The sequence below is a fragment of the Ammospiza nelsoni genome, chromosome Z, assembly GCF_027579445.1.
Source record: "Ammospiza nelsoni isolate bAmmNel1 chromosome Z, bAmmNel1.pri, whole genome shotgun sequence".
Classification (NCBI taxonomy): Eukaryota; Metazoa; Chordata; class Aves; order Passeriformes; family Passerellidae; genus Ammospiza; species Ammospiza nelsoni.
In genome coordinates, this window is record NC_080669.1 from 80,603,757 (window position 1) to 80,630,466 (window position 26,710).

The 26,710-nt window shown below is 51.2% G+C and overlaps 1 protein-coding gene across 1 annotated transcript; it reads left to right on the plus strand.

The window, feature by feature from the left end:
• Window positions 1–224: 224 nt before the first annotated feature.
• Window positions 225–26,710, plus strand: NOL6 (nucleolar protein 6). Its single transcript, XM_059492312.1, has 26 exons — window positions 225–238; window positions 333–545; window positions 1,804–1,920; window positions 2,185–2,364; window positions 2,960–3,128; window positions 3,901–4,035; window positions 4,175–4,338; window positions 4,543–4,663; window positions 4,986–5,044; window positions 5,190–5,291; window positions 5,823–5,938; window positions 6,317–6,494; window positions 6,896–7,018; window positions 7,174–7,322; window positions 8,059–8,134; window positions 10,268–10,408; window positions 10,692–10,803; window positions 11,023–11,177; window positions 11,435–11,598; window positions 12,038–12,190; window positions 13,350–13,447; window positions 14,337–14,461; window positions 14,625–14,714; window positions 16,763–16,960; window positions 25,142–25,243; window positions 26,327–26,710. Exons 1-26 carry the CDS (start codon window positions 233–235, stop codon window positions 26,474–26,476), a joined length of 3,396 nt encoding a protein of 1,131 aa, XP_059348295.1. The 5' UTR covers window positions 225–232; the 3' UTR covers window positions 26,477–26,710.

Sequence of the window (26,710 nt, forward strand, 5' to 3'; positions counted from 1 at the left end):
GGGTGAAAGGCGGCGATTTCGGCAAACCCGCGGCCCCCGGAGCCAGCCAGCGGCGCCGCCATTGCTGCGGAAGCAGCGCGGCGCTGCGGCTACGCCCCCAGCGGGCGGGCATGGGCGGCGGGGCCAATGGGAAGCCCCGCGCCGCCGTGCGCGGCCAATAGGAAGCGGCGCTCGGCGGCCGCGGGGCGCGCGGCGCCGCACGTGGTGACGGGGGTGCACGTGGGCGGCGGCCATGGCGGTGAGAGGCGGCGGGTCCGGGCCGGGGGATCGCGGGGCTGGTCCGGGCCGGGCCGAACCGAACCGAGCCATGCTGTGCTGTGTTCTACCCGCAGGGCTCTCCGGAGGCGGCGGAGGAAGCGGAGCAGGGCCCGGAGCCCCCCGCCGGGGGCCTGGTGCGGCGGGGGAAGAGGGCTGCCCCGGCAGCCGCAGCCCCGCAGCCGGCCAAGCTGAGCCGCGCCGAGCTGTACAGGCCGCCGACCAGCGAGGAGCTGACCCAGCTGAAGGAGACGGAGGACCTGTTCCACTCCAGCCTGCTCCGCCTGCAGGTCAGCCGGGGGGGCCGCGCACTGCCCCGCGGGGAGAGCCCGGAGCCGGGGATGAGCTGGGGCTGTGTTAGGGGAAGATCAGCTGGCAGCTGGACCATAGAATCATAGAGCAGTTTGGGTTGAAAGGGCCTTTAAAGATCATCTAGTTTCAACCTCCCCAGGGTCACTTTCCACAAGACCACTGGGTTGCTCAAAGCCCCGTCCAACCTGGCCTTGAACACTTTGAGAAATGCAGCATCCACAGCTTGTCTGAACAACCTGTGCAAACACACAGGGATGAATTTCGTCCCATTTTTAAAATCTAAACTTACTCTCTTTGAGTTCAAAGCCATTGCCCCTTTTCCTATAGCTGTATGTTCTCATAAAAAGTCCCTCTCCAGCCTTCTTGTAGCCCTTTTAAGTGCTGTAAGGCCACAATAAGTCTCCTCAGAGACTTCTTTTCTCCAGGCTGAACAATCCCAATGCTTTCAGCCTTTCTTCATAGGAGAGATGCTCCATCCCTCTGATCACCTTGGTGGCTCCTCTGTGCTGGCTCCAGCAGGTCCCTGTGGTTCCTGTGCTGGGAGCCCAGGGCTGGATGCAGTGCTCCAGGTGGGTCTCAGCAGAGCAGAGCAGAGGGGCAGAATCCCCTCCCTGCCCTGCTGCCCACGGGGCTCTGGGTGCAGCCCAGGACACGTTTGGCTCTCTGGGCTGGGAGTGCCATGGCTGGGCCATGTGCAGCCTCTCACCCACAGCACCCCCAAGCCCTTCTGGGCACGGCTGCTCATCCCCCAAGCTGGATTCAACATCTTGCACATGGTGTCTAGTTGATTCTCATGGGCCCACTCCTTGAGCTTGCATGGGATGTATGGCATCCCATCCTTCAGGTAGTTCTAACATTGGTGATTTTTATGAGGAACATCTTTGATCTCCTAGCTACTTGCTGCTGTCAGTGGCAGGATCTCCAGGGCCTGGTTTGTGGTGGGAATCTGTGTGATTGTTTCCTACAGCTGATTCTCTGTCATACAAACTGCCTTCCTGAGAGCTGTGCTTGTGTGAATTACGTCAGAGTTTTTTTTTGTTAGGCTGGAGATGATTGCAATCCAGCACTCACAGAAAATGGCAGGAACTGATCAGGCAGGGTTTAAAGAGAGTTTATTGTGTCCCCCAACTCACCAGCTGTCCTCTGCAGCAGGCTTATGGTTGGTGCTGGAGGACAAGGTAAAAGCAGCATTTCCAGTGTTACAGATGCCTTTGATGGTCCCCTTTCCCCCTACAGATTGAGGAGCTTTTGAAGGAGGTGACATTGAAGGACAAAAAGAAGAAGAAGATCGATGCCTTCCTCCATGAAATTAACAGCCTGCTGAGCGCCATCCCAGAGACCGCAGAAACTGAAGTATGTTCCAGGGTTATGGGAGAGGTGGCAACACCCCTGTCCTGGATGCAGCAGAAGCAGGCTCTGCTGTTGCTCTGCAAGCACAGCTACTCGTGGACTGTCTCCTTTAGGGGCTGAAAAAATAATAATTTGCTTTTTCTTCGAGGAAAAAGCAGGGACACTGTCTTTAGATTCTGTGCAGCTGTGTGGGGAGCGGGGTCTTGGTCCCCGCACGTGTGCTGCTGTTGGTGCTCAGAGTGCTTTGTGTGTCCTGTCTGTTCCCAGCTCACTGACCAGGCCTGGCTCTCCGAGGGTGTGAAGGTCCCGTTCCTGCAGGTGCCGTTCAGCGTCAAGGGAAGGTTCCGCTTCGTGCCCCCAGCTGAGCTGAAGGTGGTGGGCAGTTACCTGCTGGGCACCTGTGTCAGGCCAGAGATCAACGTGGACATTGCAGTGACCATGCCACGGGTGAGTCTGGCCATGCCACCTCCTAAATGGCTTGGGCCCTGGCAGAGCCCTGTCCTCTCCTGTCCTCCATGACCCCTGCCCTGCCCACTCCATTCCTCAGTGAGGTGGCAGCATCTGGATATGCAGGATGACTTCCACAAGGAGCTGGGGAGTGTGGGCTGGCCTCTTGCTCTATCAGAGCAGCTGTTTGATCTTAGTTCCTCATGAGGATCTTCCTTTTCTCTGCCTGGATGGAACATTGCCAGGGAGATGCATGCTGTCTGTTTTTGTACCCAATTGCACTTCTACCACAGCTCCCAAGACTGTTAAAGGGAGGGAGATGTTTGGAGCCTGGTAACCTCCTCTTGCTGCTCAGACTTGATTGCAAGAAAAGCTTGAGACCAAGCACACCCTGTTTGGCTGCATGACTGCTCTTGTCTCCTGTAGTCCTGGAGCTCGGTGAGCCAGTATCAAGCTCCTGACCAGCTTGGAGCTCCTTGGGGCTGAGACAGGGCTGCCTGTGGGGCCAGGGGGAGCTGTGGGTGCAGGGGTGCCTTGGGCTGAACCGAACTTGGCAGGCAGGTGAGGTGACATTGTCCTGTCCCTCTTTTCCCAGGAAATCTTTCAGGACAAAGATAACCTGAATCAGCGCTACCACCGGAAGAGAGCCCTGTACCTGTCCCACATTGCCCAGCATTTGTCCAAGGAGAAGCTCTTTGGCAGTGTGAAGTTTGCCTACATGAACAGCAACCATCTGAAGCCCATCTTGCTCCTGAGGCCTCAAGGTGGCACTTGAGCCTTGCTCTGGTGTGGGGTGTGACTGGGTACAGGTGTTGGGTGGAGGGTGCTGGTGGTGGTATGATACCATTTAGTGCCCCTTTGGAGAGGGATAGTTCTTAGGGTGCCATCACAATTGGTGCTAAATTTTGGGTGCTTCTCAGCTGTTTTCTCTCTTCACACAGAGTCTAGTCCTCAGGGTCTCTCCCCTGTGCTTGGCTGGGCTCTCCAGCCTTGGCCTCACTGGCTGGCATATCCTATGGGTACTTCAGGGAGTAAAAAAGTAAACCCTACAAAACACACCTAGCACTGCCCTTCCTTCCTGCTCTCCCCAGCCCTGTATCTAGCACTGCCCTTCCTTCCTGCTCTCCCCAGCCCTGTTCCCCACTGTCCTCCTGCCTTCCCCAGGAACCCGTGTGCAGTTTGTCTCTTCCCTAATGAGATGACATGAGATGCATGGGCTGTGCTGCTTGTTCCCACAGTCCTCAGGAGATAGTGGGTTGGGGTCTGGGACAGATGTGGCATGGCAAGACCAGGGCAGGTGAGCCTGCCAGGCTGGGCAGTGGGGAGGAGATTGAGGCTGGGGCATGAGATGTGTGACCTCAAGGTCATCACTGGCTCTGGGATGTGGTCACTCTCTGCTCTGACATGATTTCCACAGCTGTGGAACTTTGCTGGGAAGGAGGTTTTGCCTTTGCCCAGGCTGGGGATGCTCTTTGTTTTCCCAGTTTAATCTCTGACACCTCTTCCTCCTGTACCTCTCCCCTTGGGTGCTTACAGGCAAGGATGAGAAGGTTGTCACTGTCCGACTCCATGCTTGTCCCACCTCGGATCTCTTCAAACCCAGCCGCTTCTACCCTAGCAAGAACAACGTCCGGACCGCCTGGTTCATGGAGCAGAGCACCCCCAAAGAAGGTACAGCCTGGGGCTGGGGGAACATCAGGCTGTTTGTTTCAGGCAGAGGCTGCCCCCAGTGCCTGTGGGTGGGTTCACTGCAGCCCTTCAGGTTTTTGGTTGGTGTTTGGGTTCAGCGTGCTGTCATCTCTCCACACAGGAACCACTGAGCCCCCAACCCCGCACTACAACAACTCCATCCTCTGTGACACAGTGATGCTCTCCCACCTGCATTTCTTGTCTAATGCAGCCACGGACTTCCCAGGCATGAAGGATGGCGTGGCCCTCCTCAAAGTTTGGCTGAACCAGCGGCAGCTCAGTAAGGTATGTTCTGTGCCAAGGTGGGCTCTGCTCACCTGGCTAACCTGCCTTTGGCCTGCTCTCCTTCCTTTGGCACAAGGGTAGTGCTTTGGTCCTGGTGGGTGGGGTGGTGGCTTGTGGCTTTGCTTTGAGCTGTGTTAGGTTTTCATGGAGGCCTCGTCCTAATTTGTGTGCTGCCACGGGGTTGTGGTACCTCTGTTTTCACAGGGCTTGGGGTGCTTCAGTGGCTTCTTGGTCTCCATGCTTGTTGCCTACCTGCTGATGAAGCGCAAGATTGTGAAAATGATGAGTGGCTACCAGGTTTTGAGAAGCACTCTGCAATTCCTGGGTGAGTTTGCAGGGGCCCCTCTGGACCAGGAAAGGTTGCTGTCTCTGCACATAGTGGGGGAAGAAGCATAGAGGCCACTGTGGCTTTTCTTTTGTGCTGAGCCCATGCAGGTGGGATGGACAGGAGGAGATGAGTCAACAGAGCAGGGCTGGATGGTGCAGCTTGCAGTGGGTAATTCTCATCATAGGGTGGAGGCCAGCATTGTATTGTAGCTCTGTTGATGTTTTTAGACTTTGGTGGTATTGGCATGTAACCATGCCACTGTCACCAGGGGGAGAGGTGTGGATGCTGGTGTGACTTGTTCCTTCCTGTCTGTCCACAGCCACCACTGACCTGAGTGTGACAGGGATCAGTCTAGCCAAGGATGCTGATCCCTCCCTGGTAAGCAGCCCTCTGAGGGGTCTTGTGCCTGAGTCTGTCTGTATTGCCACTGCTCCTGGGGGTAGGATGTGCCTGTTGCAGGGACGGCAGATGGCAACAGTTTTGGGGTACGCTGTAGCACTAAGGACTGTGTTTGCTTTTCCAGCCTGTCCTGGATGATTTCCACCAAGCATTTGAAGTGGTCTTTGTGGATCCCTCTGGATTGGTCAATCTCTGTGCTGATATGACTGCCAGCAAATACCACCAGGTACTGAGCAGGTTGTGGTGGCTTCTTAAGGTGCTGTCTGAGGAGTGAGCTCACACAGAGGATGGTTAGGTATCTTTGAGGAGAATCTAGGACCAACGGACAGCATTCATTGTGGTTTCCTAAGCTTTTAACATCTCCAATTTTGAAGCTTGGAAGTGAATTTGGAGACTTAAATGTAGTACTGCCTTGCCAGTCTTGCTCGAGTGGTGTGGGAAAGTTGTTTCCCTCTTTGTGTGCACCTTTGGGTGAAGCCAAGCAGCTCTTTAGCAGATGTAGCTGTTCTGTAGGAGAGAAACAAAATGGATCACCTTAATGTCAGGGATATCAAGAAGGGACAGACTGGCCAGCAGTGAGAGCAGTTTGTTACTTGGCTTCATGCTAAGGACAGAGACTGGGATCAGGGTGTGCTGCTGACCATGGAACTGGGCTGGCCCTCGTTGATGGGGGAGCACAAGTGACCGCTGCTGGAGGGATTTGCTTTCCTTCTCCCTTTGCATTCATGCTCCTGCACTGCCTTCCCTCCTTGCTCAGGTCCAGTTGGAAGCCAAGCGCTCCATGGAGATTCTGGATGACCGGATGGTGGATGGCTTTCAGGTGCTGCTCATGACCCCAAAGCCCATGCTTAGGACCTTTGACCACATCTTCCAGTGAGTCTCACTGTGCTGGTGGGGTGGTGCTGAGGCAGCCTGCTCAAAGACAAGTGAGCTGCTGCTGGCTTTGGTCCGGGTTAGATTTGAACTTACCTGGTGGGAAGTGGCTCTGCTAAGCTCTGAGATAGACGCTGGTGCCTCCTTGTACTGGGCTGTTCCACTTTTACTGTCTAGATAGCTTCCCAGAGGAGGGGAGCAATGTTTAAGCCTTGGAAACAATGACCAGCATCTCCTGAGATGCCAGAGGGCATTCTTGTAGCACCCATCGTGGGCTAGGACCCTCAGTTCCCCATTTCATCCATCCTCTAACATAGCCCTCTCTCAGAAAGGATTTGGTGGCAGAGGTAGGTGACCAGCTTCTCTTCTTCTCTGTAGCCTGAAGCATGTCTCCAAGCTGCAGGGTACCTGCAAGAAGATGGAGCTGCTGAATGAGCTGATGGATCGGGGTGGGAACTATGTGGCTGCAGCCCTGCCCTTCGTTGTCTCGCTGCTGGCACGGGGTCTGTCCCAGAGAGCACAGCTTGTGGCTCACTCCCTGCCCCAGATCCCCGAGGTAAGGCAGCTAGGCAATGACACTGCACCCTTTGCAGCTTGTAGGGTTTCACATGTCTCTGATGGCACTACAGAGCATAGGGAGGGCATCTGTGCTCACTGGGGAAGGAGACAGGCTTGTCTCCCTTGGTGGGAATATGGAACCTGAGGCCCTGCACTGGGCTGTGGGATGCAGCTGTGTTGCTTGGTCTGGGCACAAGCTCTGGTCCAGTAATGAGGAAGGATGAAGACAGCTTTTCTTGTAATTGGGGAGACCTATTAGATGAGACTTGCCCTGTCTGTGCTTGTCTGGGCCCCTGGGAGGACATAGCAGGAGGTTCATCTAGCACCCCAATATCCCAGCAGCTGCTGCTCCATAAACCTCATCTCTCCTTGTGCCTCATGTTCCTCATTTTCCCACAGTGGCCAATTGATGCTGACCCCCCAAAACACAAGGATATGGGACCCCTGACGTTTGGCCTCCTCTTTGTCCCAGAGTTTGCTGCCAGCACGCTGGAGAAGGGTCCTCAGGCTGATCACCCTGAGGTGAGGGGAGCCCTGCTTGTGCTGAGTAAGAGCAAAGCTGGTGCTGTGCTGTGGTTGAAGACAGCTGGGAGGCTGGCAGGTAATCTTGGGAAGGTTTTGTCTGGCCTGGAAATGACCCGTGTCCCTGTGCTGGCTTGGTCAATGTTCCCCCACAGGCCTTGGAGTTCCGGACATTCTGGGGAGAGAAGTCAGAGCTGCGTCGGTTCCAGGATGGCAGCATCTGTGAGGCTGTGGTGTGGGAGGCCAGCACTGCCTGCCAGAAGCGCCTCATTCCTGAGCAGATCATCAGGCACCTGCTGAAGCTGTAAGTTGCACTGAGCAGCAGCTGTGGGTCGCTCCATGTGTCACTCCTGCCATGTGTCCTGTCCTTGGTGACCCATTGCCAGCTTCATGCTTTCTGGGGTGTTGTGGGTTGTTTCAGATTTGTGAGATCATTTGAGATCATTTTAGTTGTCCTAATGTTGTGAACTGCTTCCCAAAAGTGGGTGGGAAGGGCAGGCACCTGGTGCTGTAGCCTCTGCTGGGTGTAGTGCAAAGGGCAAGGAGGCAGCATGGTCCTGCCCTTACCTTGTGGATGGGATGCTGGGATACTCCTCAGAGCTGGAAGAGAAGCTGTCTGGACCTTGCAGGACATTTTTGTGAAATCCTCTGAGACCTTGTAGTGGTTCACAAGATTGTGTCTTCTCTATGGCATTGGAATGCCTAAGCAGCAGTTTATACAGCAGTTTATCTGCCGAAAGTGAGGGCCTCTTGCACAGAAAGGAGGGTTTGCCTGTGCCTCTTTGTCCTGGCTTGAGGATGGGTCTTGTGAGCAAAGGCTGCACATTGGTGCCTTTGGCTTTGCATCCTGTGAAGTTGCACAAGTGCTGGTCACTTTGGGTGGATTACTTGGGCAGGGAGGAATGCACAGAGATTTGTCTTTTCACCAGGATCTTCCTTAGAGAGGGATTGTTCATCCTTGGGCTGACCCATGCAGTGTCAATAGGATCAATAGGCTGGCATGTCGTAGCTGTGATGCTCTGTTGTCTTCTCCTACATAGCCATGCAGATATTCCTGAGTCCTCCATCTGCTACACAGGAGCCCTGCTGGAATCTGTGATCAAGACTGGGAAAGAGGTATGATTGCTTCCCCGTGGGGCTGGGGCTCTCTCCAGGAAAAGCAGTGAGGGAAGGGCTGTAGGGAGGTCATTTGAGTGGCTCTGAAGCAGCTGGGTGGTTCCCAAGAGAATGAAGTAGGGGTAAGGATCTGCCAAGTCTTTCATGGTAGCCAGTGCAAAACTGCTGACTCCTCTTGCTTTAGCATCCCCCACCCTCATGTTCCCCTGCAAGCACCCTACTGTCCTGTTGTCACTGCTGTTGTCCCTCTGTCCACATGCCTGAGCACATATTCCCGTCCCACAGTGCTTGTCTGGCTGCATCCTTTAGGACATGGCCCAGGCAATTCTGTGGTGCCATCCCTTAGGTCCAGCTGGCAAACCCAGGGAAAGGATCTTTCCTGGCATATTGCAAAGGGCTAGATTGTGCTCCATTTGAATGTGCAGCCAAAACAAAAAAACTGCACTTTCAGACAGAAAAGATGCATCTCAGAGGCTGGGAAATGTCCCTCCTTACAACTTCTGCTTTTCAGCTTGTGAAATTAAAGTCTGGAGATGAGCCATGAGCACTTTGGCACACTTTGTTGGTCTTTTTGTACTGATGCCTTAGGATTTTAGTATTAATATTTTTCATATATTTGTAATGCTGCACTTCTTTAGTGTATAACTCTAAACCCCATATAGAGTGTTAGCTACTGTCTTCACATTTTAGTTAGACAAAACAATTCCTCTCTAGGCCTGGAAATCAAGGATACCTTACTATCTCAGGCCCTGAGAAATGTAAACAAAAGGGAGCAAACTTGGAGTAAATGTCTTCATTACCTGAAGCTGTAATTGGAAGATTAACCCCTAATGTGTAAATTAACCAAACTTAAGAAAGTATGAAAACCCATACTATTTTTGGGTGTAGCCCCTGAGGGGGGCTTTGTCTGCCTGAAAATGTGCCTGAAGGCCCTTTTTATTCCCTTGATTTTGTCTGGCTCTGCTTTTAGGTAGTCCCAAAAAGGCATCAGTACAACCAGCTCTTTACCTGGTTGTTGGATGGAGGAAGAAATTGTTTCCTTTCCACTTTTTCAGAAGTGGTGCACATTTGATGGAAAGGATCTCCTGTGCCAGAACTGATTGCGGTCTGGGCAGAGCTGGGTGTCAGATTTGGGATGAGATGCTGGTTTTCACAGCTGTTGTGTGGTGAGGCAGGAGGGTCTGTGTGCTGTGTCCCTTCAGACTGATCTGGGGTTAGGAGGGCTGATACACCCCAGTCTAATAGGGGATGCATTTTCCTGGAGCCTGAGGGGTGCTTAGGGGTTCCACTGTTGCCAGTCTTTGAGGAACAAAGGAGAAAGTTGCTGTTGAGGGGGTGGTGGGTGCAGGGGTACCTGCTCCTCCAGCTGTTTGTGGGCAGGCAGCTTGGGGAGCCAGCAGTGTGAGGATGTGCAGGATGAAGGCAGAGGAAGGGTGCAGCCAGAATCAAGATGGGGTTGGTGGTTCATGGCACACCCACAGAGGGTGCTGCTGCTCTGCCAGAGAGCCCAGGTTGCAAAACTCCAGGCAGGTTGGCTCCTTGTGTGACTCAGCTGCCTCTGAGCTGGGTGGTTTGGTGTCACCAATGTGACAGATCAGGCTGCTCTGCTGTTACTTGGAGAGGTGGAAGCAGTAAGGGCAGCACCAGTTCTCCCTCTGGTGCTTCTCTGCTGCCCTCCACGGGGTTCCTGTGATGCTCTGAATGTTTTCTGTCTTTGCTTTTGCCATTTGCCAGCACTCTGCCTTGGCTAAGGATGTAGTCAGTGGAATTTTCTATTAACTGCTGCCTCTGTTGGAGTCATGGTAACTGCTGGGGAGACTGCAGCCCTGCTCTCACCTTGCCAATGTATGATCCCTTTATTCCCAGATCATTCTTGGCTTCTCCTTTACTATAGTGACTGCTGGCAGTACAGCTCTTGGTGCTGTCTTAGTGTCTTGCAAAATAAATAATTTTATTTGCCTCTGGGGCTGCTGGAGAGTTGCAGACAGCCTTGCCCTTGTCTTTGCTGAGCACTCTTGCCAGAAGCTGCTCCCTGGGGTGGCAGTGCTGGAACTTGGTTGGCAGCCCATGAGGGAGGCGAGGTGAGTGCAGGAGCAGGAGAGGTGCTTGGAGAGGCTCCCTGTGTGTCCGCAGGCAGGGGGAACGGGTGAGGAGGCCATGGTGAGCGTTGTCTGCTCCTACGATGACCTGAGCCGCAAGCTGTGGAACCTGAAGGAGCTGCCACTGACGGTGACGGCGGTGCAGGGTGTGCATCCAGCCCTCCGCTACACAGACGTGAGTGTCCTGGGCCAGGGCCACAGCTGGGGGGCTGCAGGGAGCTGGGGTGAGGCAGGACCAGGAGAATGAACCACTCTCTGCTTTTGTGGCTCCTGAGAGCCCTTAGGCAATATGGTGCCTCTTCTTTGCTGTTCCATCCTTTGGGCTGGCTGTGCACAAGCTGACCAAACCCTCTGTACTGGAGGGCTTTGCTGGTGTGGGAGGTTTGGGTGAGGGGATACACATAGCCAAGAGGTTTCTGCTCCCTGTTCTCAGTTGCTGGGTGGCTGTTCTCTTTCAGGTCTTTCCTCCCATTCCTATGAAGCCAATTTATTCCTTCCATAAGAGAAGCAAGCACTTTCTGCTTCCTTCGGAGGAGAAGCCCTGCCCAGCCTACATAACACCTTTGAAGGGTAAGTGGGGTGACATGTGAGTGGGAGATGATCTGTTGGAGGGAAGTGGAGGCAAGCATCAATCCTGGCTCTGTTATTGCTGTGTTGGTGTGCTACAGGCAGGAGCAGAACCCTGTCTCCTCCTGCCCTTATGCTGTAACCTGTAGTTCCAGACACCCCTATCCAGCATCTTGTTTCTGGATGGGATTCCCTGACCTCCTGCTCTCCCTTTGCCCCCAGTCATCTGCCACATGGAAGGCAGTGGCCAGTGGCCGCAGGACAAAGGAGCCATCAAGCGCATCAAGGCCGCTTTCCACCTCCAGCTGGCTGAGCTCCTCCGGCAGCAGCACCAGCTGGTGTGCAGACCTGCAGTCACCCACACTGACGTGTACAAGGTAGGGGGGTCCCCAGAACCTTCCCCAGGCCTGACCTTACTCAGGTGGGGGGTGTGGCAGTGACCTTATGCTGGTGGGGGGCTGTGGCAGTGATCCCACTGGACAAAAACAATATTTGGATGGTAGGCCTAGGAAGGAGTGTGATGAGACTGCATTGATGTCAGGATGCTGCTGTTGTATCCCTGAGGAGCAACATAACACACATCATGCTGCTTATGTCACCACCCAGCCTGACTTTGCCTTGTGTCCCATCTCAGGATGGCTACATGTTCCGTCTCCAAGTAGCCTACCACCGGGAGCCCCTGATCCTGAAGGAAGTGGTCACTCCAGAAGGAATGCTGAAGTACCAGGACACAGAGGAGTCTCGGCAGCTGGAGCTGGAAACGTTGCATCTGCCCTATCTAACCAGCTCACTGCATGGGTAAGTGAGGCAGAAAGTGCCTGAGAGGTCAGAATGTGGCACATGGCTGGAAACCAGCATGGAGGTGCTCTTGGATCCTGGAGGGTAGAGGAGCTTGGATCCCTCCTGGGTAGAGGAGCTTGCTTTGGGAAGTGGCCCTTCACCTGGCCTTGTGAGATGCTCTTTGGAAGGATTAAGGGAGGGGTGTGGGTGTGAGTGGCACCACTTCTCACGCTGTAGTCACTGGTGTGAGGAGACAAATGCAGCATGTTTAGAGGGGAGCATGAGGCAGCATTTTCCCTTCTTCCCCCAACATCTCAGCATCTGCTGAAAGTCTCTGTGCTTGTGATGCTGTGTAAGTGTTCCTTGCAGATTTTTGCCCCTCTCTTCTTTCTCACCAAATGCCAGTGTGGGTCCTGGGGTGTGTGGGCTGAGCAGTGGCATGTGTCCCTCCTCACAGGCTCCAGCAGCAGCACCCTGTGTTTGGCAGCACTTCCCGGCTGGCCAAGCGCTGGATCAGCGCCCAGCTCCTGAGTGACAGCATCTCTGAGGAGTGTGTGGACCTGCTTGTGGCGTTCCTCTTCCTCCACCCAGCCCCCTTCACACCACCCAGGTGAGGATGAGGAGCTGGCCCCATGGGGATTTAGTGCCTTTCATTACATGCCATGGAGGAAGGGGGGGATGCTGCTCAGGTGGGAAGTGTTGGGAGGGTTCACAGCAGGGAGCATGAGGCCCCTGTGCTGCCAGAATACTGTCCCAAGTCCTGTTGGGAATTTTCAGAGGAGATGGAGATGCTTAGCGCTGAGAGCTGTGGCTTTCCCCATGCTGTGCACTGCAGAGAAAAGGGGAGAGCAGGTAAGGCTGGGAGTGAGTATCCTTGTGGCCTCTAGGTGCTGGTGGCACAACTGCAGGGTGTCTTGTACCTTCTGGAGGGCTGGTGAGGCCCCTTGTACTGGAGGTGGTGGCCAGGAGAAGCAGGGTGAGAGCTGTGTTTGTGGCTACCAGCATGCTGGGGCTCCTGGGCTCCCTAGGAAGGATGTCAGGGTGGTGATGGCAGCTCCAGCCTCCCTCCTGGCAAAGGCTTCCAAGGGAGGAATGAGGGGTTGGGCCCTGAAATCTGAATGGAGCAGTGTGTTGGTAAATGCTGGCTGCTGGCAGACCGATGTTATGGGGCCCAGAGGAAGTGAAATGAAGTTAAAGGAAATGTTTTTCTTCTGTATGGAGTCAAAAGGTTACTCTGCCCTGCACTTGGGGTGCAGTTTCCTTTCCCAAAGTAGCAGGAACAGCAGTCTGATGCCTAGAATGCTTTCCTGTCTCCTAAAATAACAGAATTCCCATCTTCCCAGCTATCTGGCTTTGTGCATGTGTCATGTTACAGGGGAAGAGGCTCTCTGGGAACTTGGCTGGTGTTCAGGCCTGCACCAGAGATGGGAGCAGCCCTCTTTCCACCTCCTCCTTGTTCCAGACCCAGGAGTCTGGGTGGGAAGAGCATCAGAAGATCGGGCAGCTGGGAGGGGATTGGGGGGACACTGTGATTCACGTTTTGCTGGTTTCTTTTTCCTGAGGAATGAGGGAAAAGGGTGAAAAGACTTTGCCTGGAGATTTGGAGAAGGGGGAGTGTCTCAAATTTGTTCTGAACTTCCCTTTCCCATCACAGATATCCCTTGTTGGGCTGCATGTGGGTTGGGCCTTCACTAAGTCACCCCAAGTGCAGCCTTTCTTGCTGCCAGGGAAGCAAATGCTGATGTTGAGCTGTTTTGTCCTGCCTGCAGCTCTCCACAGGTGGGGTTCCTGCGCTTCCTCAACTTGCTGGCAACCTTTGACTGGAAAAACAACCCTCTGATAGTCAACCTGAACAGTGGCCTCACAGGTGAGCAGGCAGTGGGTAGGAGAGCTGCACCATGAGATTCTTGGGCCCTCCTTGGTCAGTGCCTGGCTCCACATCTCTTGGATACATCACAGCTTGCACTATCAAAAGGAGACTTTCCACTCCCTTGCTCCTGCCCTGTTGTGTTTCACTTGCCTGCAGGATGGGTTTGGTTGTGCCATGTGTGGTTTCCTTTTCTTCCCTGCATGCCTCTAAAGAGATGGGTCTCAACGATGATGCTCTGCTGCTTCTGGTCTTCTTGTTGAAATCTGTGACAAGCGTGGGTGGTGTTGGATGTGGAGTTGTCTTTGAAGCAGTCTGTTCCTGCCCTCTAGTGTTTTGTCTGTTGATTGTTTTTTGGGTACAGGCTGGAGCCTCAGGAGACCATGGGATTGTATTTGCTCTGCAAAGTCATGGGATGGGGGAGATAGTTACCCCCAGCTTTAAAGCTGATTTATAAAAAAAAATAAGGGTGTCTGTGAGAGAATGGGTTTTGAAAACTAATATTTTCCAAAGTGCCCTCCAACTTATTTTAATGAACTAAGGAGCTTTTCCCCACTTGAGGGGAAATAAAAGACAAAAGGTAGAACACTCTTTGGATAACACAAACTGTCACTAGCTTATAATGTGAACTTCCAGCTTGTCACTCTCAGTACCTACCCTGCCTGAGCTCACCTGAGTGGGTTCAGATCAAAGGTCCATCTGATGGGAGTGAGGCACAAGTCCGAGGTGAAGGAGCTCTGGTTTCAAATGGAATATAGGATCAGAGGATGGGAGAGGATAAATCCTGTTGGGCTGCCTTTTCCTGGCTATGATGTGGGTGAGGAGATCAGAGGGCTGTGGATGGAGCAGAGCAAGCAGAGCATCTCACCTGTCTGCCTGCCCTCTCCAGATTCTGACTGCATGGAGATCAAGAACAAGTTTGTAGCATCGCGCTCTCGCCTCCCTGTCATGTTCCTGGCCACCCCCAAGGACCAGTGGAGCTCCATGTGGACCCGGGAGCGCCCCTCGGCACAGGTGAGCTGGGCCCTTTGTCCCCTTGCCTCCCTCTGGTGCTGCTGGCTTGGGGCACTTCTCTGCTCCTAGTGCTGGAGCCAGCTCTAGAGCCCTGTGAGGGAGGGATGTCCCTGTTACATCCAAGACTGCCAAGTTTTACCCTCTGACTTCCCTCCCTGCCCAGATCCTGCAGCGCCTTGTCCTGCTCGCCTCGGAGTCTCTCCGTGCCCTGGAGGAGCAGCTCATGGACCCACTCAGTGACCAGGATGTGAAGGTGACCCCTGGGGACAAGGGTTTTCAGGCTCTGGCCGAGCAGACTGGGCTTTGATGGTGGTTGCTGGGATGTGTTAGGAGGTTTCAGGCTGTGGCCATGGGGTTGCCCTGGGATGTAAAGTTGCAGGGATGGAAGAGGGAGTCTGGTGTCCCTCTATGCCCCCCTGCTTCTGGGGAACCGAGCTCTGCACTGCAGCTTGGGGTGACTAGGACAAATTTATTCTGTATTCTCTAGTTTTCTTGGGACGTGAGCAAACCCACAATATTCCTGTGCCAAACCAGTTGTGTGTCCATGACATGATCCAATGGTTCCTCTGGGAGACTGTTCTGGAATAGTTGTGGAAATCTGGCTTGTGTGCTCAACTCTAATCAAGCTTGGGGTGTTGGAGGTTTTGGCAGGACAGGCTCTTTAGGAGGATGTTATTTTGGTTTGAATGGAGGAGTAAAGCCCCTATGGAGTTTAACCCTCTTCAGTTTCTCAGCGATTTCATTCTTTAAGTAAACTAAAACATCCATTAATGCAATGGACTTTAGAGATGTATATTTATTTGCCCTTTGAAGGGAGATACATGTGCTTTGAAGGGTAGTTTGTTGATGTATGAGGTAGTGAACCAGGAGATTGAATCTCAAAAGACTAAAGAAGCCAAGCAGTGGTTAGATGTGACAGATTCACATTAGGAACAGAAAACCTCAAATGAAAACCAAAACCAGAAACAGCACATACAGTGGGATTTTTTTTCTGCTTAAGCAATATGAAAAGGACTTACTGATACTGCTTTCTGTTCTGCTTTATTTTGCACTGGAAGTGTTATGAGGTGTGGATGTACTTGAGGCAGTAGCAGTGTGTGTTACAGGGCTGTGAAGGCATGAGGCATGGCCAGTGTGTTGCAGTCACAGTGCTGGCCCTAGACTGAAATTCAAGAGGCACATTGTGAGCTGAGGGTGATTAGCTTCTAAAACAAACTGTCACCTGGCCAGAGCAGCCTCCCAACACCTTGACTCAGCCTCCTTGGGACTCCTCCTTCCTCCCTTCCATTGCAGTGGGAATGTTTCTCATTGCCATGGAATTATGCCAGTGTCCTCCCTATGGAAGCCTATGATGTTCCTTAGGGATGAACATGTTTCGAGAGCAGAGCTTGGGGAAGGGAGGAGGGAAAAGCCTTTCCAGTTTACTTTAGAGTTGGCTCCTCTGCAGTTGCCTCCTGTATCTAAGACAGTGCTGCAAGCTGTTTTTTTTGCCTTTGCATGTGGGTCCCATGGGGACATGCCTGCTGTCATGAAGATGCACACATGGGTTAGCTCCCAGGGCACACACAGGAAGCCATGGACTTGATCTCTGGGTGGGACAGGAGGTCTGTGTGCAGCAGAGCTGGGACTGACTCAGCGCTGGTCACTGATGTTCTTCATGTGTGTTCTCCCTGGCCTGGCTGTAAACTAGTTCCAGGCAGTGGGTTTTCTTCCAGTGCCAAGATGAGCAGTGTCCCATGCCTCTGTTCATGTCTCTGCATCATTTGTTCCATTTGAAAATATACATGTAGTTTTAGGTTTTTTCCATTTTAATACAGCTGTATCCAATAGCCTGTCCAAATATTTATGTGTCTGGGATTGCTCCCGTCCATTAATGGGGTTTTGCTCTCACCCTCTGTCTGTTTGATGGAAGATGCTGTTGCCCTCTGGGGCAAGTCCTGGTGGACAGATGGCACCAGCCCATTATTAAACAGCTCCTTTGTCCCCTGTGTCTTGTTCAGCTCCTGTTGGCTTCTTGATTCCCCTCTTCATCCTGAAGCTGTGCTGTGTGCAGTGCGGTTATCTATCTCAGCTCACCTCTTTGTCCCTCTCTCTGTTGCCCACCCCACTAACATTTACTCAGGTAGGCTTCCTGGGGTCTGTGGCAAACTTGTAACATGAATTTCACAAAAGATTTGTCTTTGGTTTACTGCTTCCTAAGAAGAAGGAGACAAAATGCAAACAAGGACTTGGGAAACCTCTCTTACCCCTCCTGCCTGCTTGTGTCCTGTATTGACTAGCACTGTTTGTTTCTCCCTGCAGATGGTCTTCCGCCCTCCTTTGGACTTCTATGATGTCCTGATCCACCTGAATCCCAGCCAGATTCCCCGGCTCCTGGAGAGCGTGGACCGGCCGGTGAAATCGGTTTCTCGTGGCGTGGTGAAGAACAGCTCTGCCATGAACATCCTCTTTCCTGTGGTGGATTATGACCCTGTGCAGTTGTACCTCCAGGAGCTGAGGGTAAGCACAGCCTGTTGGAGAGGCAGATGGGGTACCCAAGGGGGAGCTCCCCTCTGGCTTTTGGATTGCTGATGGTGCAGGACATGGCTGGTGACATCTTTAGGTATTTACATGGGATGGGCATTGCTTCTCCAGCAGAAGTCCTGGTGAATACACCACCTCCTGCATGGAAATGGGAGTGCTGCTATGATGTGAGGGTGAGCTCAGATAGAAACCACCAGGAGCTTTTGCTGAAGAAGATAGTATTCAGCACAAAAGTGTCTTTAAACCATTTGTCTTCAGTTAGTTAACTCACTTTTCATGACTTCTTCCACCATTTGGTGTGCATGATGGGCAGTAGCCACATGCAATTTCTGGAGGGAAGTACAGGTATCCATGACATGGTCCCAGTAAGCTTTCTAATGTTAGGCCAGTGGTTGTGTGAGCCAGAGGAGATTAGTATTGGTTACAGAGTGGTTTCTCTGTGTTTGGCCACATGCATAATAACAGAGGAAGTTGCTAATGTGGGAATATGGAGAACATCAGTACCCAAAGTCATAGACCATGTTCTTTTCCACCATAAGGCCAAGCCAAAGCCTTGTCAAGCTGGGGAGATGTGCAAAGTCCTGGATGACAGCAGTGATCCTCCCTGGATGTGGACAGCCTGTGCTTTGCAGTTGTGCAGCACCTGGCACTTTGGCATTTCCCAGCTTCAGGTGTGGTAGCTGGGTTAAACGTTAGTGTCGGTTGTGCAGAGAGGTGGGGCTGTGGTGCCATCTTCTCAGAGCCTGCCTTTGCCATCATCCCTTACTGATAGGAGTGCTCTGAGCAGTGTCAGAACTGTAAGCAGGGGAATCCAGGCTGGCTGTGGCAGGAAGAGGCCTGTGGGGGTCTCTGGCCCTGTTCCCCACTCAGGACAGAGCCAGCTTTCATGCTGGAGCAGGCTGCACAGAGCCCAGTCCTGCTGGATGCTGTCTGTCTCCAGAGATAGGGTTTTCCTACTTCCCTGCCTCAGTGTTTGGCCACCATTGAAAAAGTGGTGCCTGAATTGAAACTCCAGTTTAGGCTGGAAGATTCTGGGCCCTCTCAGTTCAAGCTCTCCTTTCCCCTAATTAGGTACCTTAAGAGTTGGGCAAAGAAAACCTGCAAGGGTTTCTTTGAAGGTTTCCTCATCCTGGGCACAGCTGTGTTATCCCCCAGGCTGCCTGCCAGCCCCAGTGCATGATAACCTGTGCCCATGGGAATCTGCTGTGGCTTCAGCAGAGCTGCCAGGTCTGCCAAGGTGTAAGCTTAGTCCTCCTGTCACCCACAGCAGCCTGGGATAGTCTTGGGTGGTGAGAGACAGGGATGTGTGAAAGGCTTCATAAAACTGAGGAAGACCACCAAATTGTGATACAATTTCCTTGCAAAAAGCACTGCTTCCTCACCCGGAAGGACACTTGGGAGAGGAGGTGCCCAGTGCTCTCCTCCCTTTGAGAAGGAAGGTGGACCTCGAGGTCCTGCAGACATGTTCTAGAGGGCACTGGGAGATTTCTTGGGCAAGAGGGAAAGGGAGAAGCATCCTTCACAAGGGTTTTAAAAGGGAGGAGGAAGCAGATTTGGAACTGTTTGCTCTTTCACTTTTCTTTCTGGTGTCTGAGGAGTCACACCAAGACCTGTCCCTTGCTTTTCAGTGATGAATGTTTGACTTGCTGCCAGGAAACCTCAGCCAAGAGGTGCAGATGTGGGTAGAAAATGGAGTTTTTAAAGTGTGAAATACTTCTCTACCTCATGCTGGAAGTGGGTTCTATTGCTGAACTGAGTTTTTCAGCAGCTACCAAAGTGCTGCAGATGCATGGGGACAGAGCCTCTGTATCTCTGAAGGGGTCAGGGCTAAGCAACTCTCATGGAAGCCTGAAAGAAAGAAGAATGCTTGCTTGAAGAGAAACTGGAGGATGCTGGATGAGCTGATTGGGAGAGCTGTCTCTTTGGGGAAGCTTGCAGCAGGTCTGGCTGTAGATTGAGACAGTCAATCAGGAAACTCATTGAGGTTTACAGGGTTTACTTTTATATATCTAGACAAGTCGATGTCAGTAAGTGGCTCTGGAAGTGAAAGGTAGAGAAAAGATTTTCCTGGAAGGCAGCTTTCATTAATCTTCAGGCAGTTATGATTTACATGGTCCAGTCAATAGTGACATCCAAATTGCCTGAATCTTTACTGCTTTTTACTGCCCATTTTTATTAATACAGGTTATAATAGATTGGGAATTGGGTTTGCTCAGGTTGCAAACTACAGCTGCTCCTAAATCCAATATGCTGACATCCCAATGAAGAAAGATGCATATGAGCAAAGGTCACATTGCTTGTTGGAAGCAGTATTGATTCTCTTGGTGTCCCTTGTTCTTTGACATGAGGCTTCCTAGGAGGGAACAGATCAGGAACTGGTTGCAGCTTTCTCTGAAGAGTGAGCTGTGGGGCAGAGAGCCCGAAATCTGCCTCAGCATCTCTATCTGGGAGGCTTTTCTTTGTCTTTAGTGCTTTTAGATATTGTTTGTTCTCTTGTGGCTATCATATTGGAGATATCGTGCAGTAACAGTTTGCTTGTCATTCATAGCATCCAAATCAGTAGTGGGCAGTCCTGAAGGAGCTGGTAAATATCTGATTTTCTAGGCAAACAGGTGTTTATTTTCCTGAAAAAATCACAGAAGTGGTGCTGCGCATGGTCTCAGAGAACTCAGTTGTATCCAGTTAAGTTGGAATGCCTCAAAAGCTGATTTTGCACTGCAGGACCACTGCAAGCTGCTGTTGCTGAGCTGTCAATAGAAGCTACTCCTTCCATGAGAAATCATCTGACTTCATCTCTCAGTGTATTGATGTTGTTGCTTCAAGGCAAAACCTTTTCATTGACTTTGGCTTTGCTTGGTAACCTCTCCAGCACCTTTTTATTTTTCCTTCCCTGGCTCTTGCTGCTCTAAGCAGTGTTCAGCTCTTCCTTGTCCTCTGGGCTGGAAGCTCTGGGGGTGATCCAAACCCTGCAAGAAGTTGGTGCCAGAAAGAAGTGTGGTGACAGCAGTGAATCCTTCTGAGAGAACTTGGATGAGAAGGCAGTTTGGACGCAGAACTGACTGGCTTTGATTCAGAGTAATTTGCTCTCTCTTAACAGCACAAACCACAGAATTGAGCAAGGGGGCTGTGGCCATGGCTGACAGTGCAGCCATGGTGGGTTTGTAGCAACAAAGGGAGACATCTGCCTCACAGATGATGTGGGATTTTGTGTTCTTCTGTGGGAAGAAAAGAAACATCTGGCCTTTACTGAGATTTCCACACAAAAACAGGATTTAAATGCCTTGGTGTTTTGATTGAATTGAGTGGGGCAGGGAGTGGCTTCTTCCCCTAGTTGAGGCTGGTAACCAGGAGATTCACTCTTCTGTCCAGCCTGTTTCTCCCTGTTCTTCTAAAGTCTAAGTGTTTAGCAAGGCAGTAGTGCTCTGGAGCTGAAAGATTGCTGTGTGCCTTTACCAGGGAGCTTAATCAGAGTAGAAAATGAAAGAAGAGGTGCTGAGTCCTGACTGCTTGATTTTTTTTCCCGCTTCAAGGAGATGTGCTGCAGGAACTGGCCTGAGTTGCTCTGGTGCCTGGGAGGCTCTGGGTAGAGATGAAAGGCTGGCTGTGGGATTCAGGCAGCAAATTCTTCAATTCCAGAACTGATCTGATAGAGAAGGCCTGTTCTGTGATCCTGTCCACATGAGAAGGCTTTGCAGACAGACACTTCTGAGGGAAAGCAGGTGCCAGACATCCCAGAGAGAGGGCTTCCCTGGAGATTCAGCCCATCAGCAGCCTCCCTGCCACCTACAGCTCAGAGTGCCTGGTTGAGCAAACCCTGGGTTGGCTCCTGGTGGGGATTCTGCAGCAAGGCTAAATAAATTTAAGTGTCTGGGATGAGGCTCCCATTGAGTCTCCATCATGGCTGCTGATCTATGTTCTGGTGGCTGTGTGGCTGCAGAGCACTCCTGTGTTTGCTGGGGATGTGGTGTGAGAAGGCTCAGTCCGTGCAGCTTTTGCTCCAGGGTGACTTGGCTATCCTCTGGCCTTGAGACCATCCAGAGCACACAGGGCTTGTGGATTTGCTTGCCATGCCTGTCTGCCTGCATTCTGGAGCTCACAAAAGCCAAAGGCTCTGGTCACTTCCCTGAGCTGTTCACTGATTGTGGGGTACATTGGGTGAAGCTGCCTGTGCCATGTCCATCTGCCTGTCTGTTATGGCTCTTAACAGATCTCACATTTCTTACTGGGTCTTTGGTCTCACCAGGTCACTGATGGGATGTGCTGTCATTCACTGAGATTTAGCTTTGTTGGGCTGTAGGAAGAGCTTGTGGCAGAGAAGTTGTCCATTTTGTGAGATCTTTTCTGTGTGGATGAGCAGGAAAATGTTTCCTGCTTTACAATAAACATCCCTCTAAAGTAATGTTTTGCATTTCTTGCACCTTAAGGCAAGACCTATCAGGAAGACTTTGAGACTTTGAGCCCTTTTGTTTCTTCTTCATTGTGTAAAAATGCGTCTCTTGCTACTGCATTTTAGAAAGGAATTAATGATAATAAAAATTTTCTATTTCCTAAAACATGTAAGCTGTGATCCTGTGTTGTAGCTGTAATTGGTGAAATCTTTCCAGGTCAGTCTGCTCCCTTCTTGTTTTGACTGACAGGGCTGAGTCCTCCTATGGTAACACCAGGTAGACAGGGAAAAGCTGAGAAAGTTCTGTGGCTCTCATGTTGGGCAGGAAGCTTCCTATCTGGATCTGCACCTTTGGAAGGGCAGAGGTGTCAGGAAATCCATCACCTGCTTTCAGGGCTGCAGAGCTGCCACAGACCCTTAGCATAGTGCCCTGGGCTGAGGGTGGGTACACGTGTGTGTGCCCCTTTGCTCAGTGGGGCATCAGCCCCATGTGCTCCTGGGCTGAGCTGACACGGGACTTGTGGCTGCATTTCTTCTGTGTTGGCAATGCCCTCCCAGAGCCTCTGCAGGGTTTGTCGTGTAGAAAGTGACAGAAGACTTTTGTCTCAATGATTTGGTGGATTGACATCTGTGCTGGTGCAGCCAGGAGGACACGAGTGGCTTCTTTCCTTTCCACATTTCTTTCCTGCTGCCCCCAAGCCCCCGGACAAGGGATGGCTGTGTAGCTCTCAGGTGGAAAAGTTTGCTTAGTTTGAATTCAATTTGAAACCTTTTATCAGCTGAATCTCAAACCCAAGGATTTCCTTTGTCTTTGAAAAGAAAGTCACAGAGGTAGCCCCAGCCTGGGGTTACTTGGACAGCGCTCCTTGCTCTGTTGGGGTTGTGGGGGAGGCTCTCTCCGTGTCACATACCTGGGAGCATCAGGGCAGGTCACAATAGGGTGGCAGAAACCTTGAAATGTTAACCACAAATAAGTAGTTGTTTGTTGGAAGTAAGTAGCTTTAATAAGGTTTTACACTGGTGGGTTCCTTGCTAAGAGCACTTAAATTTCTCTGAACACTGAGCAAGTGTTTATTGATGCATTTGCCTTCTGAGCTGCTGTTGAACCAGGAAATAGTACTGTAGGACACATTTTTGTGTGCAGAGACCTCCCTTAAAGGCTCTTCCAGCATCTGTGATGCAACGAGCCTAATCTCTTGGTAGAAGCAAGAAAAAAATGTGGGGATAAAGGGTCAGATGGAAAAAATCTTTTCCCTAAAAGACAATGTAGATACTTAAACAGTAGCTACTTAACTAGCAGCAAGTAGATACTTAACAATGTAGATACCTAACAACTAGTAGATACTTAACTAAATTTCACTTAGCTCATTGCAAAATCCATGCTTCAGATGGAGGTGCTTAATCTGGTAATCCCATTTTAGATCCAGGCATTGTTTTACTCACTACATTTCTCCACCCTTTTCATTCCTATAACCCAGATGGTTTCTTGTTCTAATCTTCTTCCAGGTGCCATATACACCTTCTCTCTGGACAATGAGGCCTCTCCAAAGTGTAGCCCTGAGCTTGTAGGTCCCCCATGTCCCTGTGAGATTGGAACCAGCTGTAGGTTTTGTTGATGGCGGGGATTTCTGTGGGCCTTGGAAGCTGACTTGCAACCAAAGATAGAGCACCTGGAGAAGTGAACAAACTTAGTCCCTGCCCTTTCTCCCTTTTCTCTGAAACTTTTCCTGGAAGAAGGTGTTTGCAGGCTCAGACAAGTCCAGTGACACTGGGCAGAGAACGTGGGATGTGGAAAGGAGGGTGAACTGTTTGCTTTTACTCCCCAAGCCTCTGAACAAACAGGAGTGCAGTGACTAACATACCTGACCCTTTTAATGCTGCCATTTCTCAAGAACTCCACAGCTCATGGGCCAGTTTGAAACACTATCACATGGATGACACTGGGAGCAGGACAAGTGCTGAGATTTTGAATTGGATGCCATCCTTTTAACATCTGCCCTCTGCTCCCTGCTGGTTGGGGAAAAAAACCCAAACCTGCTGGGTATCAGGCCAAACAGTGGTTTTATTGGGAAATTAGCTGAGCCTGGGAGATTTTTTTTTACTGCAAATGCTGCTGGCTTCTGTCCAGCAAGATGCATCTGTAAGAAATACTGTTCTCACAAGGAGCATAGTGTGGCACTGAGGCCTTGCCCTGCAGAGTAGCTGGGCTTTTTCAGGTTCTCACATGTCTGCTCCCCTTTGCTTCAGAAAGCTGTGCCTTGGCGGTCAGCGTGCCCTGAGCTTTACTGCCATTCCTTGAGCTTTCCCTCCCTCCCTCTTCGGCTAAAAAAAGAGGAGTCTCCCCTGTTGACTGGGCTCTGAGCATAACCCGTTGCTCTCAGTACAGAAATGCCAGGGTGGATTACCTCTTTTTAAATGTATTTTTAGACAGTGGTTTTTCTAGCCAGTTTGGTGAAATAATGCCTTGACCAGGCTTGCCCATGTGAAAGCCCATGGAGTGGGATGAGTAGGCAGTTCTTGGGATCTTTCCATCTTGATGACCTGATTTTTGTTGCCCTCTGTGAGGGCAGCAACACTCCAAACTCAAATCTGTTTCTGAAGATTGCAGACAACTCCACCTCTCCTTGCTTGTCAGGTCTGTATTCTAAAAATGTCACCTTGCCTTTTAGGATCACTGGTAGCACCAACCCACTCTACTTTTTTTTCCTACTGCAATTCTGGTATGTCCATACAAGAGCCCATCCAAGCTTGTCTTTGATTATGATTTTCTTTTCATACACATCCTCATGAAAACCTCATGATACGATGATGCCAGCAGAGACCTCTCTTGGTAAAAGCTGGGAAACTAAGGTGAGGGAGAAGAAGGCTGAAGAGGGAGCAGAGGGTCTGTATTCTGGGCAATAGTTTGTTCCAAGTCTGGTGAAGCCCTGTGCAGAAGCTTCTCCTGTACTGATGCTGGGGACTGTTTGCTCAGCCTGCTAAATACCTCTTGTTGCCTGATGTTGATCTCCACCAAGACAAACACGTATCAGGGAGCAGCTGCTTGGCTGTCTTGGTCAGCTTCTTTCAGGGTACACTTCTCTTGGTATCAGCATGTTGGGTGATGAGCTGTAGGGCCAGACTTCTGGGTTCAAGAAGTTGCTTGCACACAGCATTGTTTCCTTGTGTTGTGGTGCTCATCTGCCTCCTTGCAGCCCTGGGAATCCAGCTGGTCTGGGCTTGGGGGAGGCCAGGCTGGGCTTTAGTCATCCCTTTGTGCAACATCTCTCTTTGATCTCTGCTGCCCAGCACCACCAAAGGAGATGCTCACTGGCACCACTGCTGAAGCACAAGGGGCAAGGAGGACAGATTGCTGCACTGCCTCCTTTGAGCTTTCCATCTTTCCACCCCACAGAACTTTGTGTTATTACTTAAAACCTCTGCTCTAATGTTTCCTTTTTTGATAAAGTCCTGACAGCTCACATGGGGTTTATCTCAGTGGAAGAAGGAGCTTTGATATCTTGGTTGCACAGATTGCAGAGCTTGAGATGCTGGCCTCTGGTTTTGTGTTTGTCTTTGGTGACATGAGATGTACTGTGGCAGGACTGCCTGCTGGGCAGGGCCTGCCTCTTTCTGTCTCGTGCATTGTGGAATCTTGGATATGGTTGCTGGACACTGGGACGGTACAGCTTGGTAGTGCCAGGTCAGCTGATGGAGGACCACAGTGAGAGACACTCAGGGGTTGTTACTGAAGGATCACTGTCCTTAACCTGTGTTTGTTTTCTCTCCAGAACGCCTTTGATGATCTTGCCTTGTTCTTCTATGACAAGCATGGAGGGGAAGTGATTGCAGTTCTGTGGAAACCTTTGAGCTTCCAGCCTCAGCCTTTTAAGGTGAGTTTTTGCCTCTGTTTTAAGCGTCGTGTTACCTTTGTACCCTGAAAGCTGAAGGGCTCTTTTTATCTTTCTGTATGGTAATTGATGAGAGTCCAACTCTCATCAACCCCAAAGCCCTTTGAGAAATGGAGGTCGTGGTTTTGTCGCCTCTTGGAAGGGGAGAAATCAAGACAGAGATGTGGCCACAGTGCCTTCAGTATCAGGAGAACTGATAAGGAAAATAGACTATCCCATTCTTGTGGCTTTGGGATCTTCCCAGAAATACCCAGCCCAAGAAGCCTAGATCTGGAGTGCCCATGTCCTCGTTGATGCATGGAGCTGTTTTCCAGCTGCTCTGTGTGGGTTGGCAAACCCTGGAGGGTGGTTAAGCCAGGTGTGAGGCACACTGGAGTGATTCATGCTGCTTTCTATGAAGGAAAGACGCAAAGAAACTGGTTACTCATGGCTGTGAGCTGGCAGCCCAGGCTCTGCTGTCAGTCTCTGGTGATTTATCTCCCCTCTCTTCACGGCCAGAGGGCATTGGCCATTCTACCTGGCTGCTGTTGTGAAACCCAGTTATTCACAGTGGTGAAACAGAGGAGGAGATGCTTGCATCGGAGCTGAGTCTGGCTGGGTTAAACACAAGGGTTCTGCTTTTGCCACTGTTGGAGCCAAGGATACCTTCCCACCTGAGGTCTTGACACCCACCAAAGAGCAGAAGTAGCTCTTACTCAACCTTGTGCTGTGGTCCCTTTTGCACACTCCTTGTGCCCTGCTTACCCAGGCTCTGCCATGCATCTGCACACTTGTCATTCCACCATGCCCCTGGCCATTGCTTTGCCTCGTGACTTCCTCACACTCTTGGGACTGTGGCTCCAGGGTAAACCCTAAAAGGGGCTGGAAGGGTAATTTTGCACTTAGTTAGCTCTAAAAATGAGCACTGATAGCGTTAAGAAGTTAAACTTGTGGAACTGGGTGTAGCAAGGTTTGTATGTGACAAGGCAGGAGAGGAACTTGGTTCACTTGCTTGGGGCTGGCAGAGGCTGCAGTGCAACTCTGAGTAGGTGCTCCCATTTTTGCAATGTTTTCTGTGTCCTGCAGGTCTCCAGCATGAGGGGAAGGAAGGTGACAACTCTGAACAACGAGCTGGTCTGCATTCCCAATGTGGAGGCAATTCTGGAGGACTTTGAGATTTTGGGAGAAGGCCTGGTGAAAAGTGTGGAAGCTCATACAGAGAAATGGACTATCTGAAACCACTGAGAGGTGTCAGAGCGGCCTGTCCTCAAGCAGTTTGTTACCTCTGGGTCTGTTCCTTTCTATAAATCAGTCCTAGAAGATCCTTTTAGCTTTCTAAATCCCAGAACTGTATGTTTTACTCTATTTATCTTTATATGTATGGTTCAGAAAAGCAATGGGACCTGATATACAAATGCCTTTTTATTTTGAAGGAAATATAAAGATGGGATAAAGTTTTTTGAAAATCTA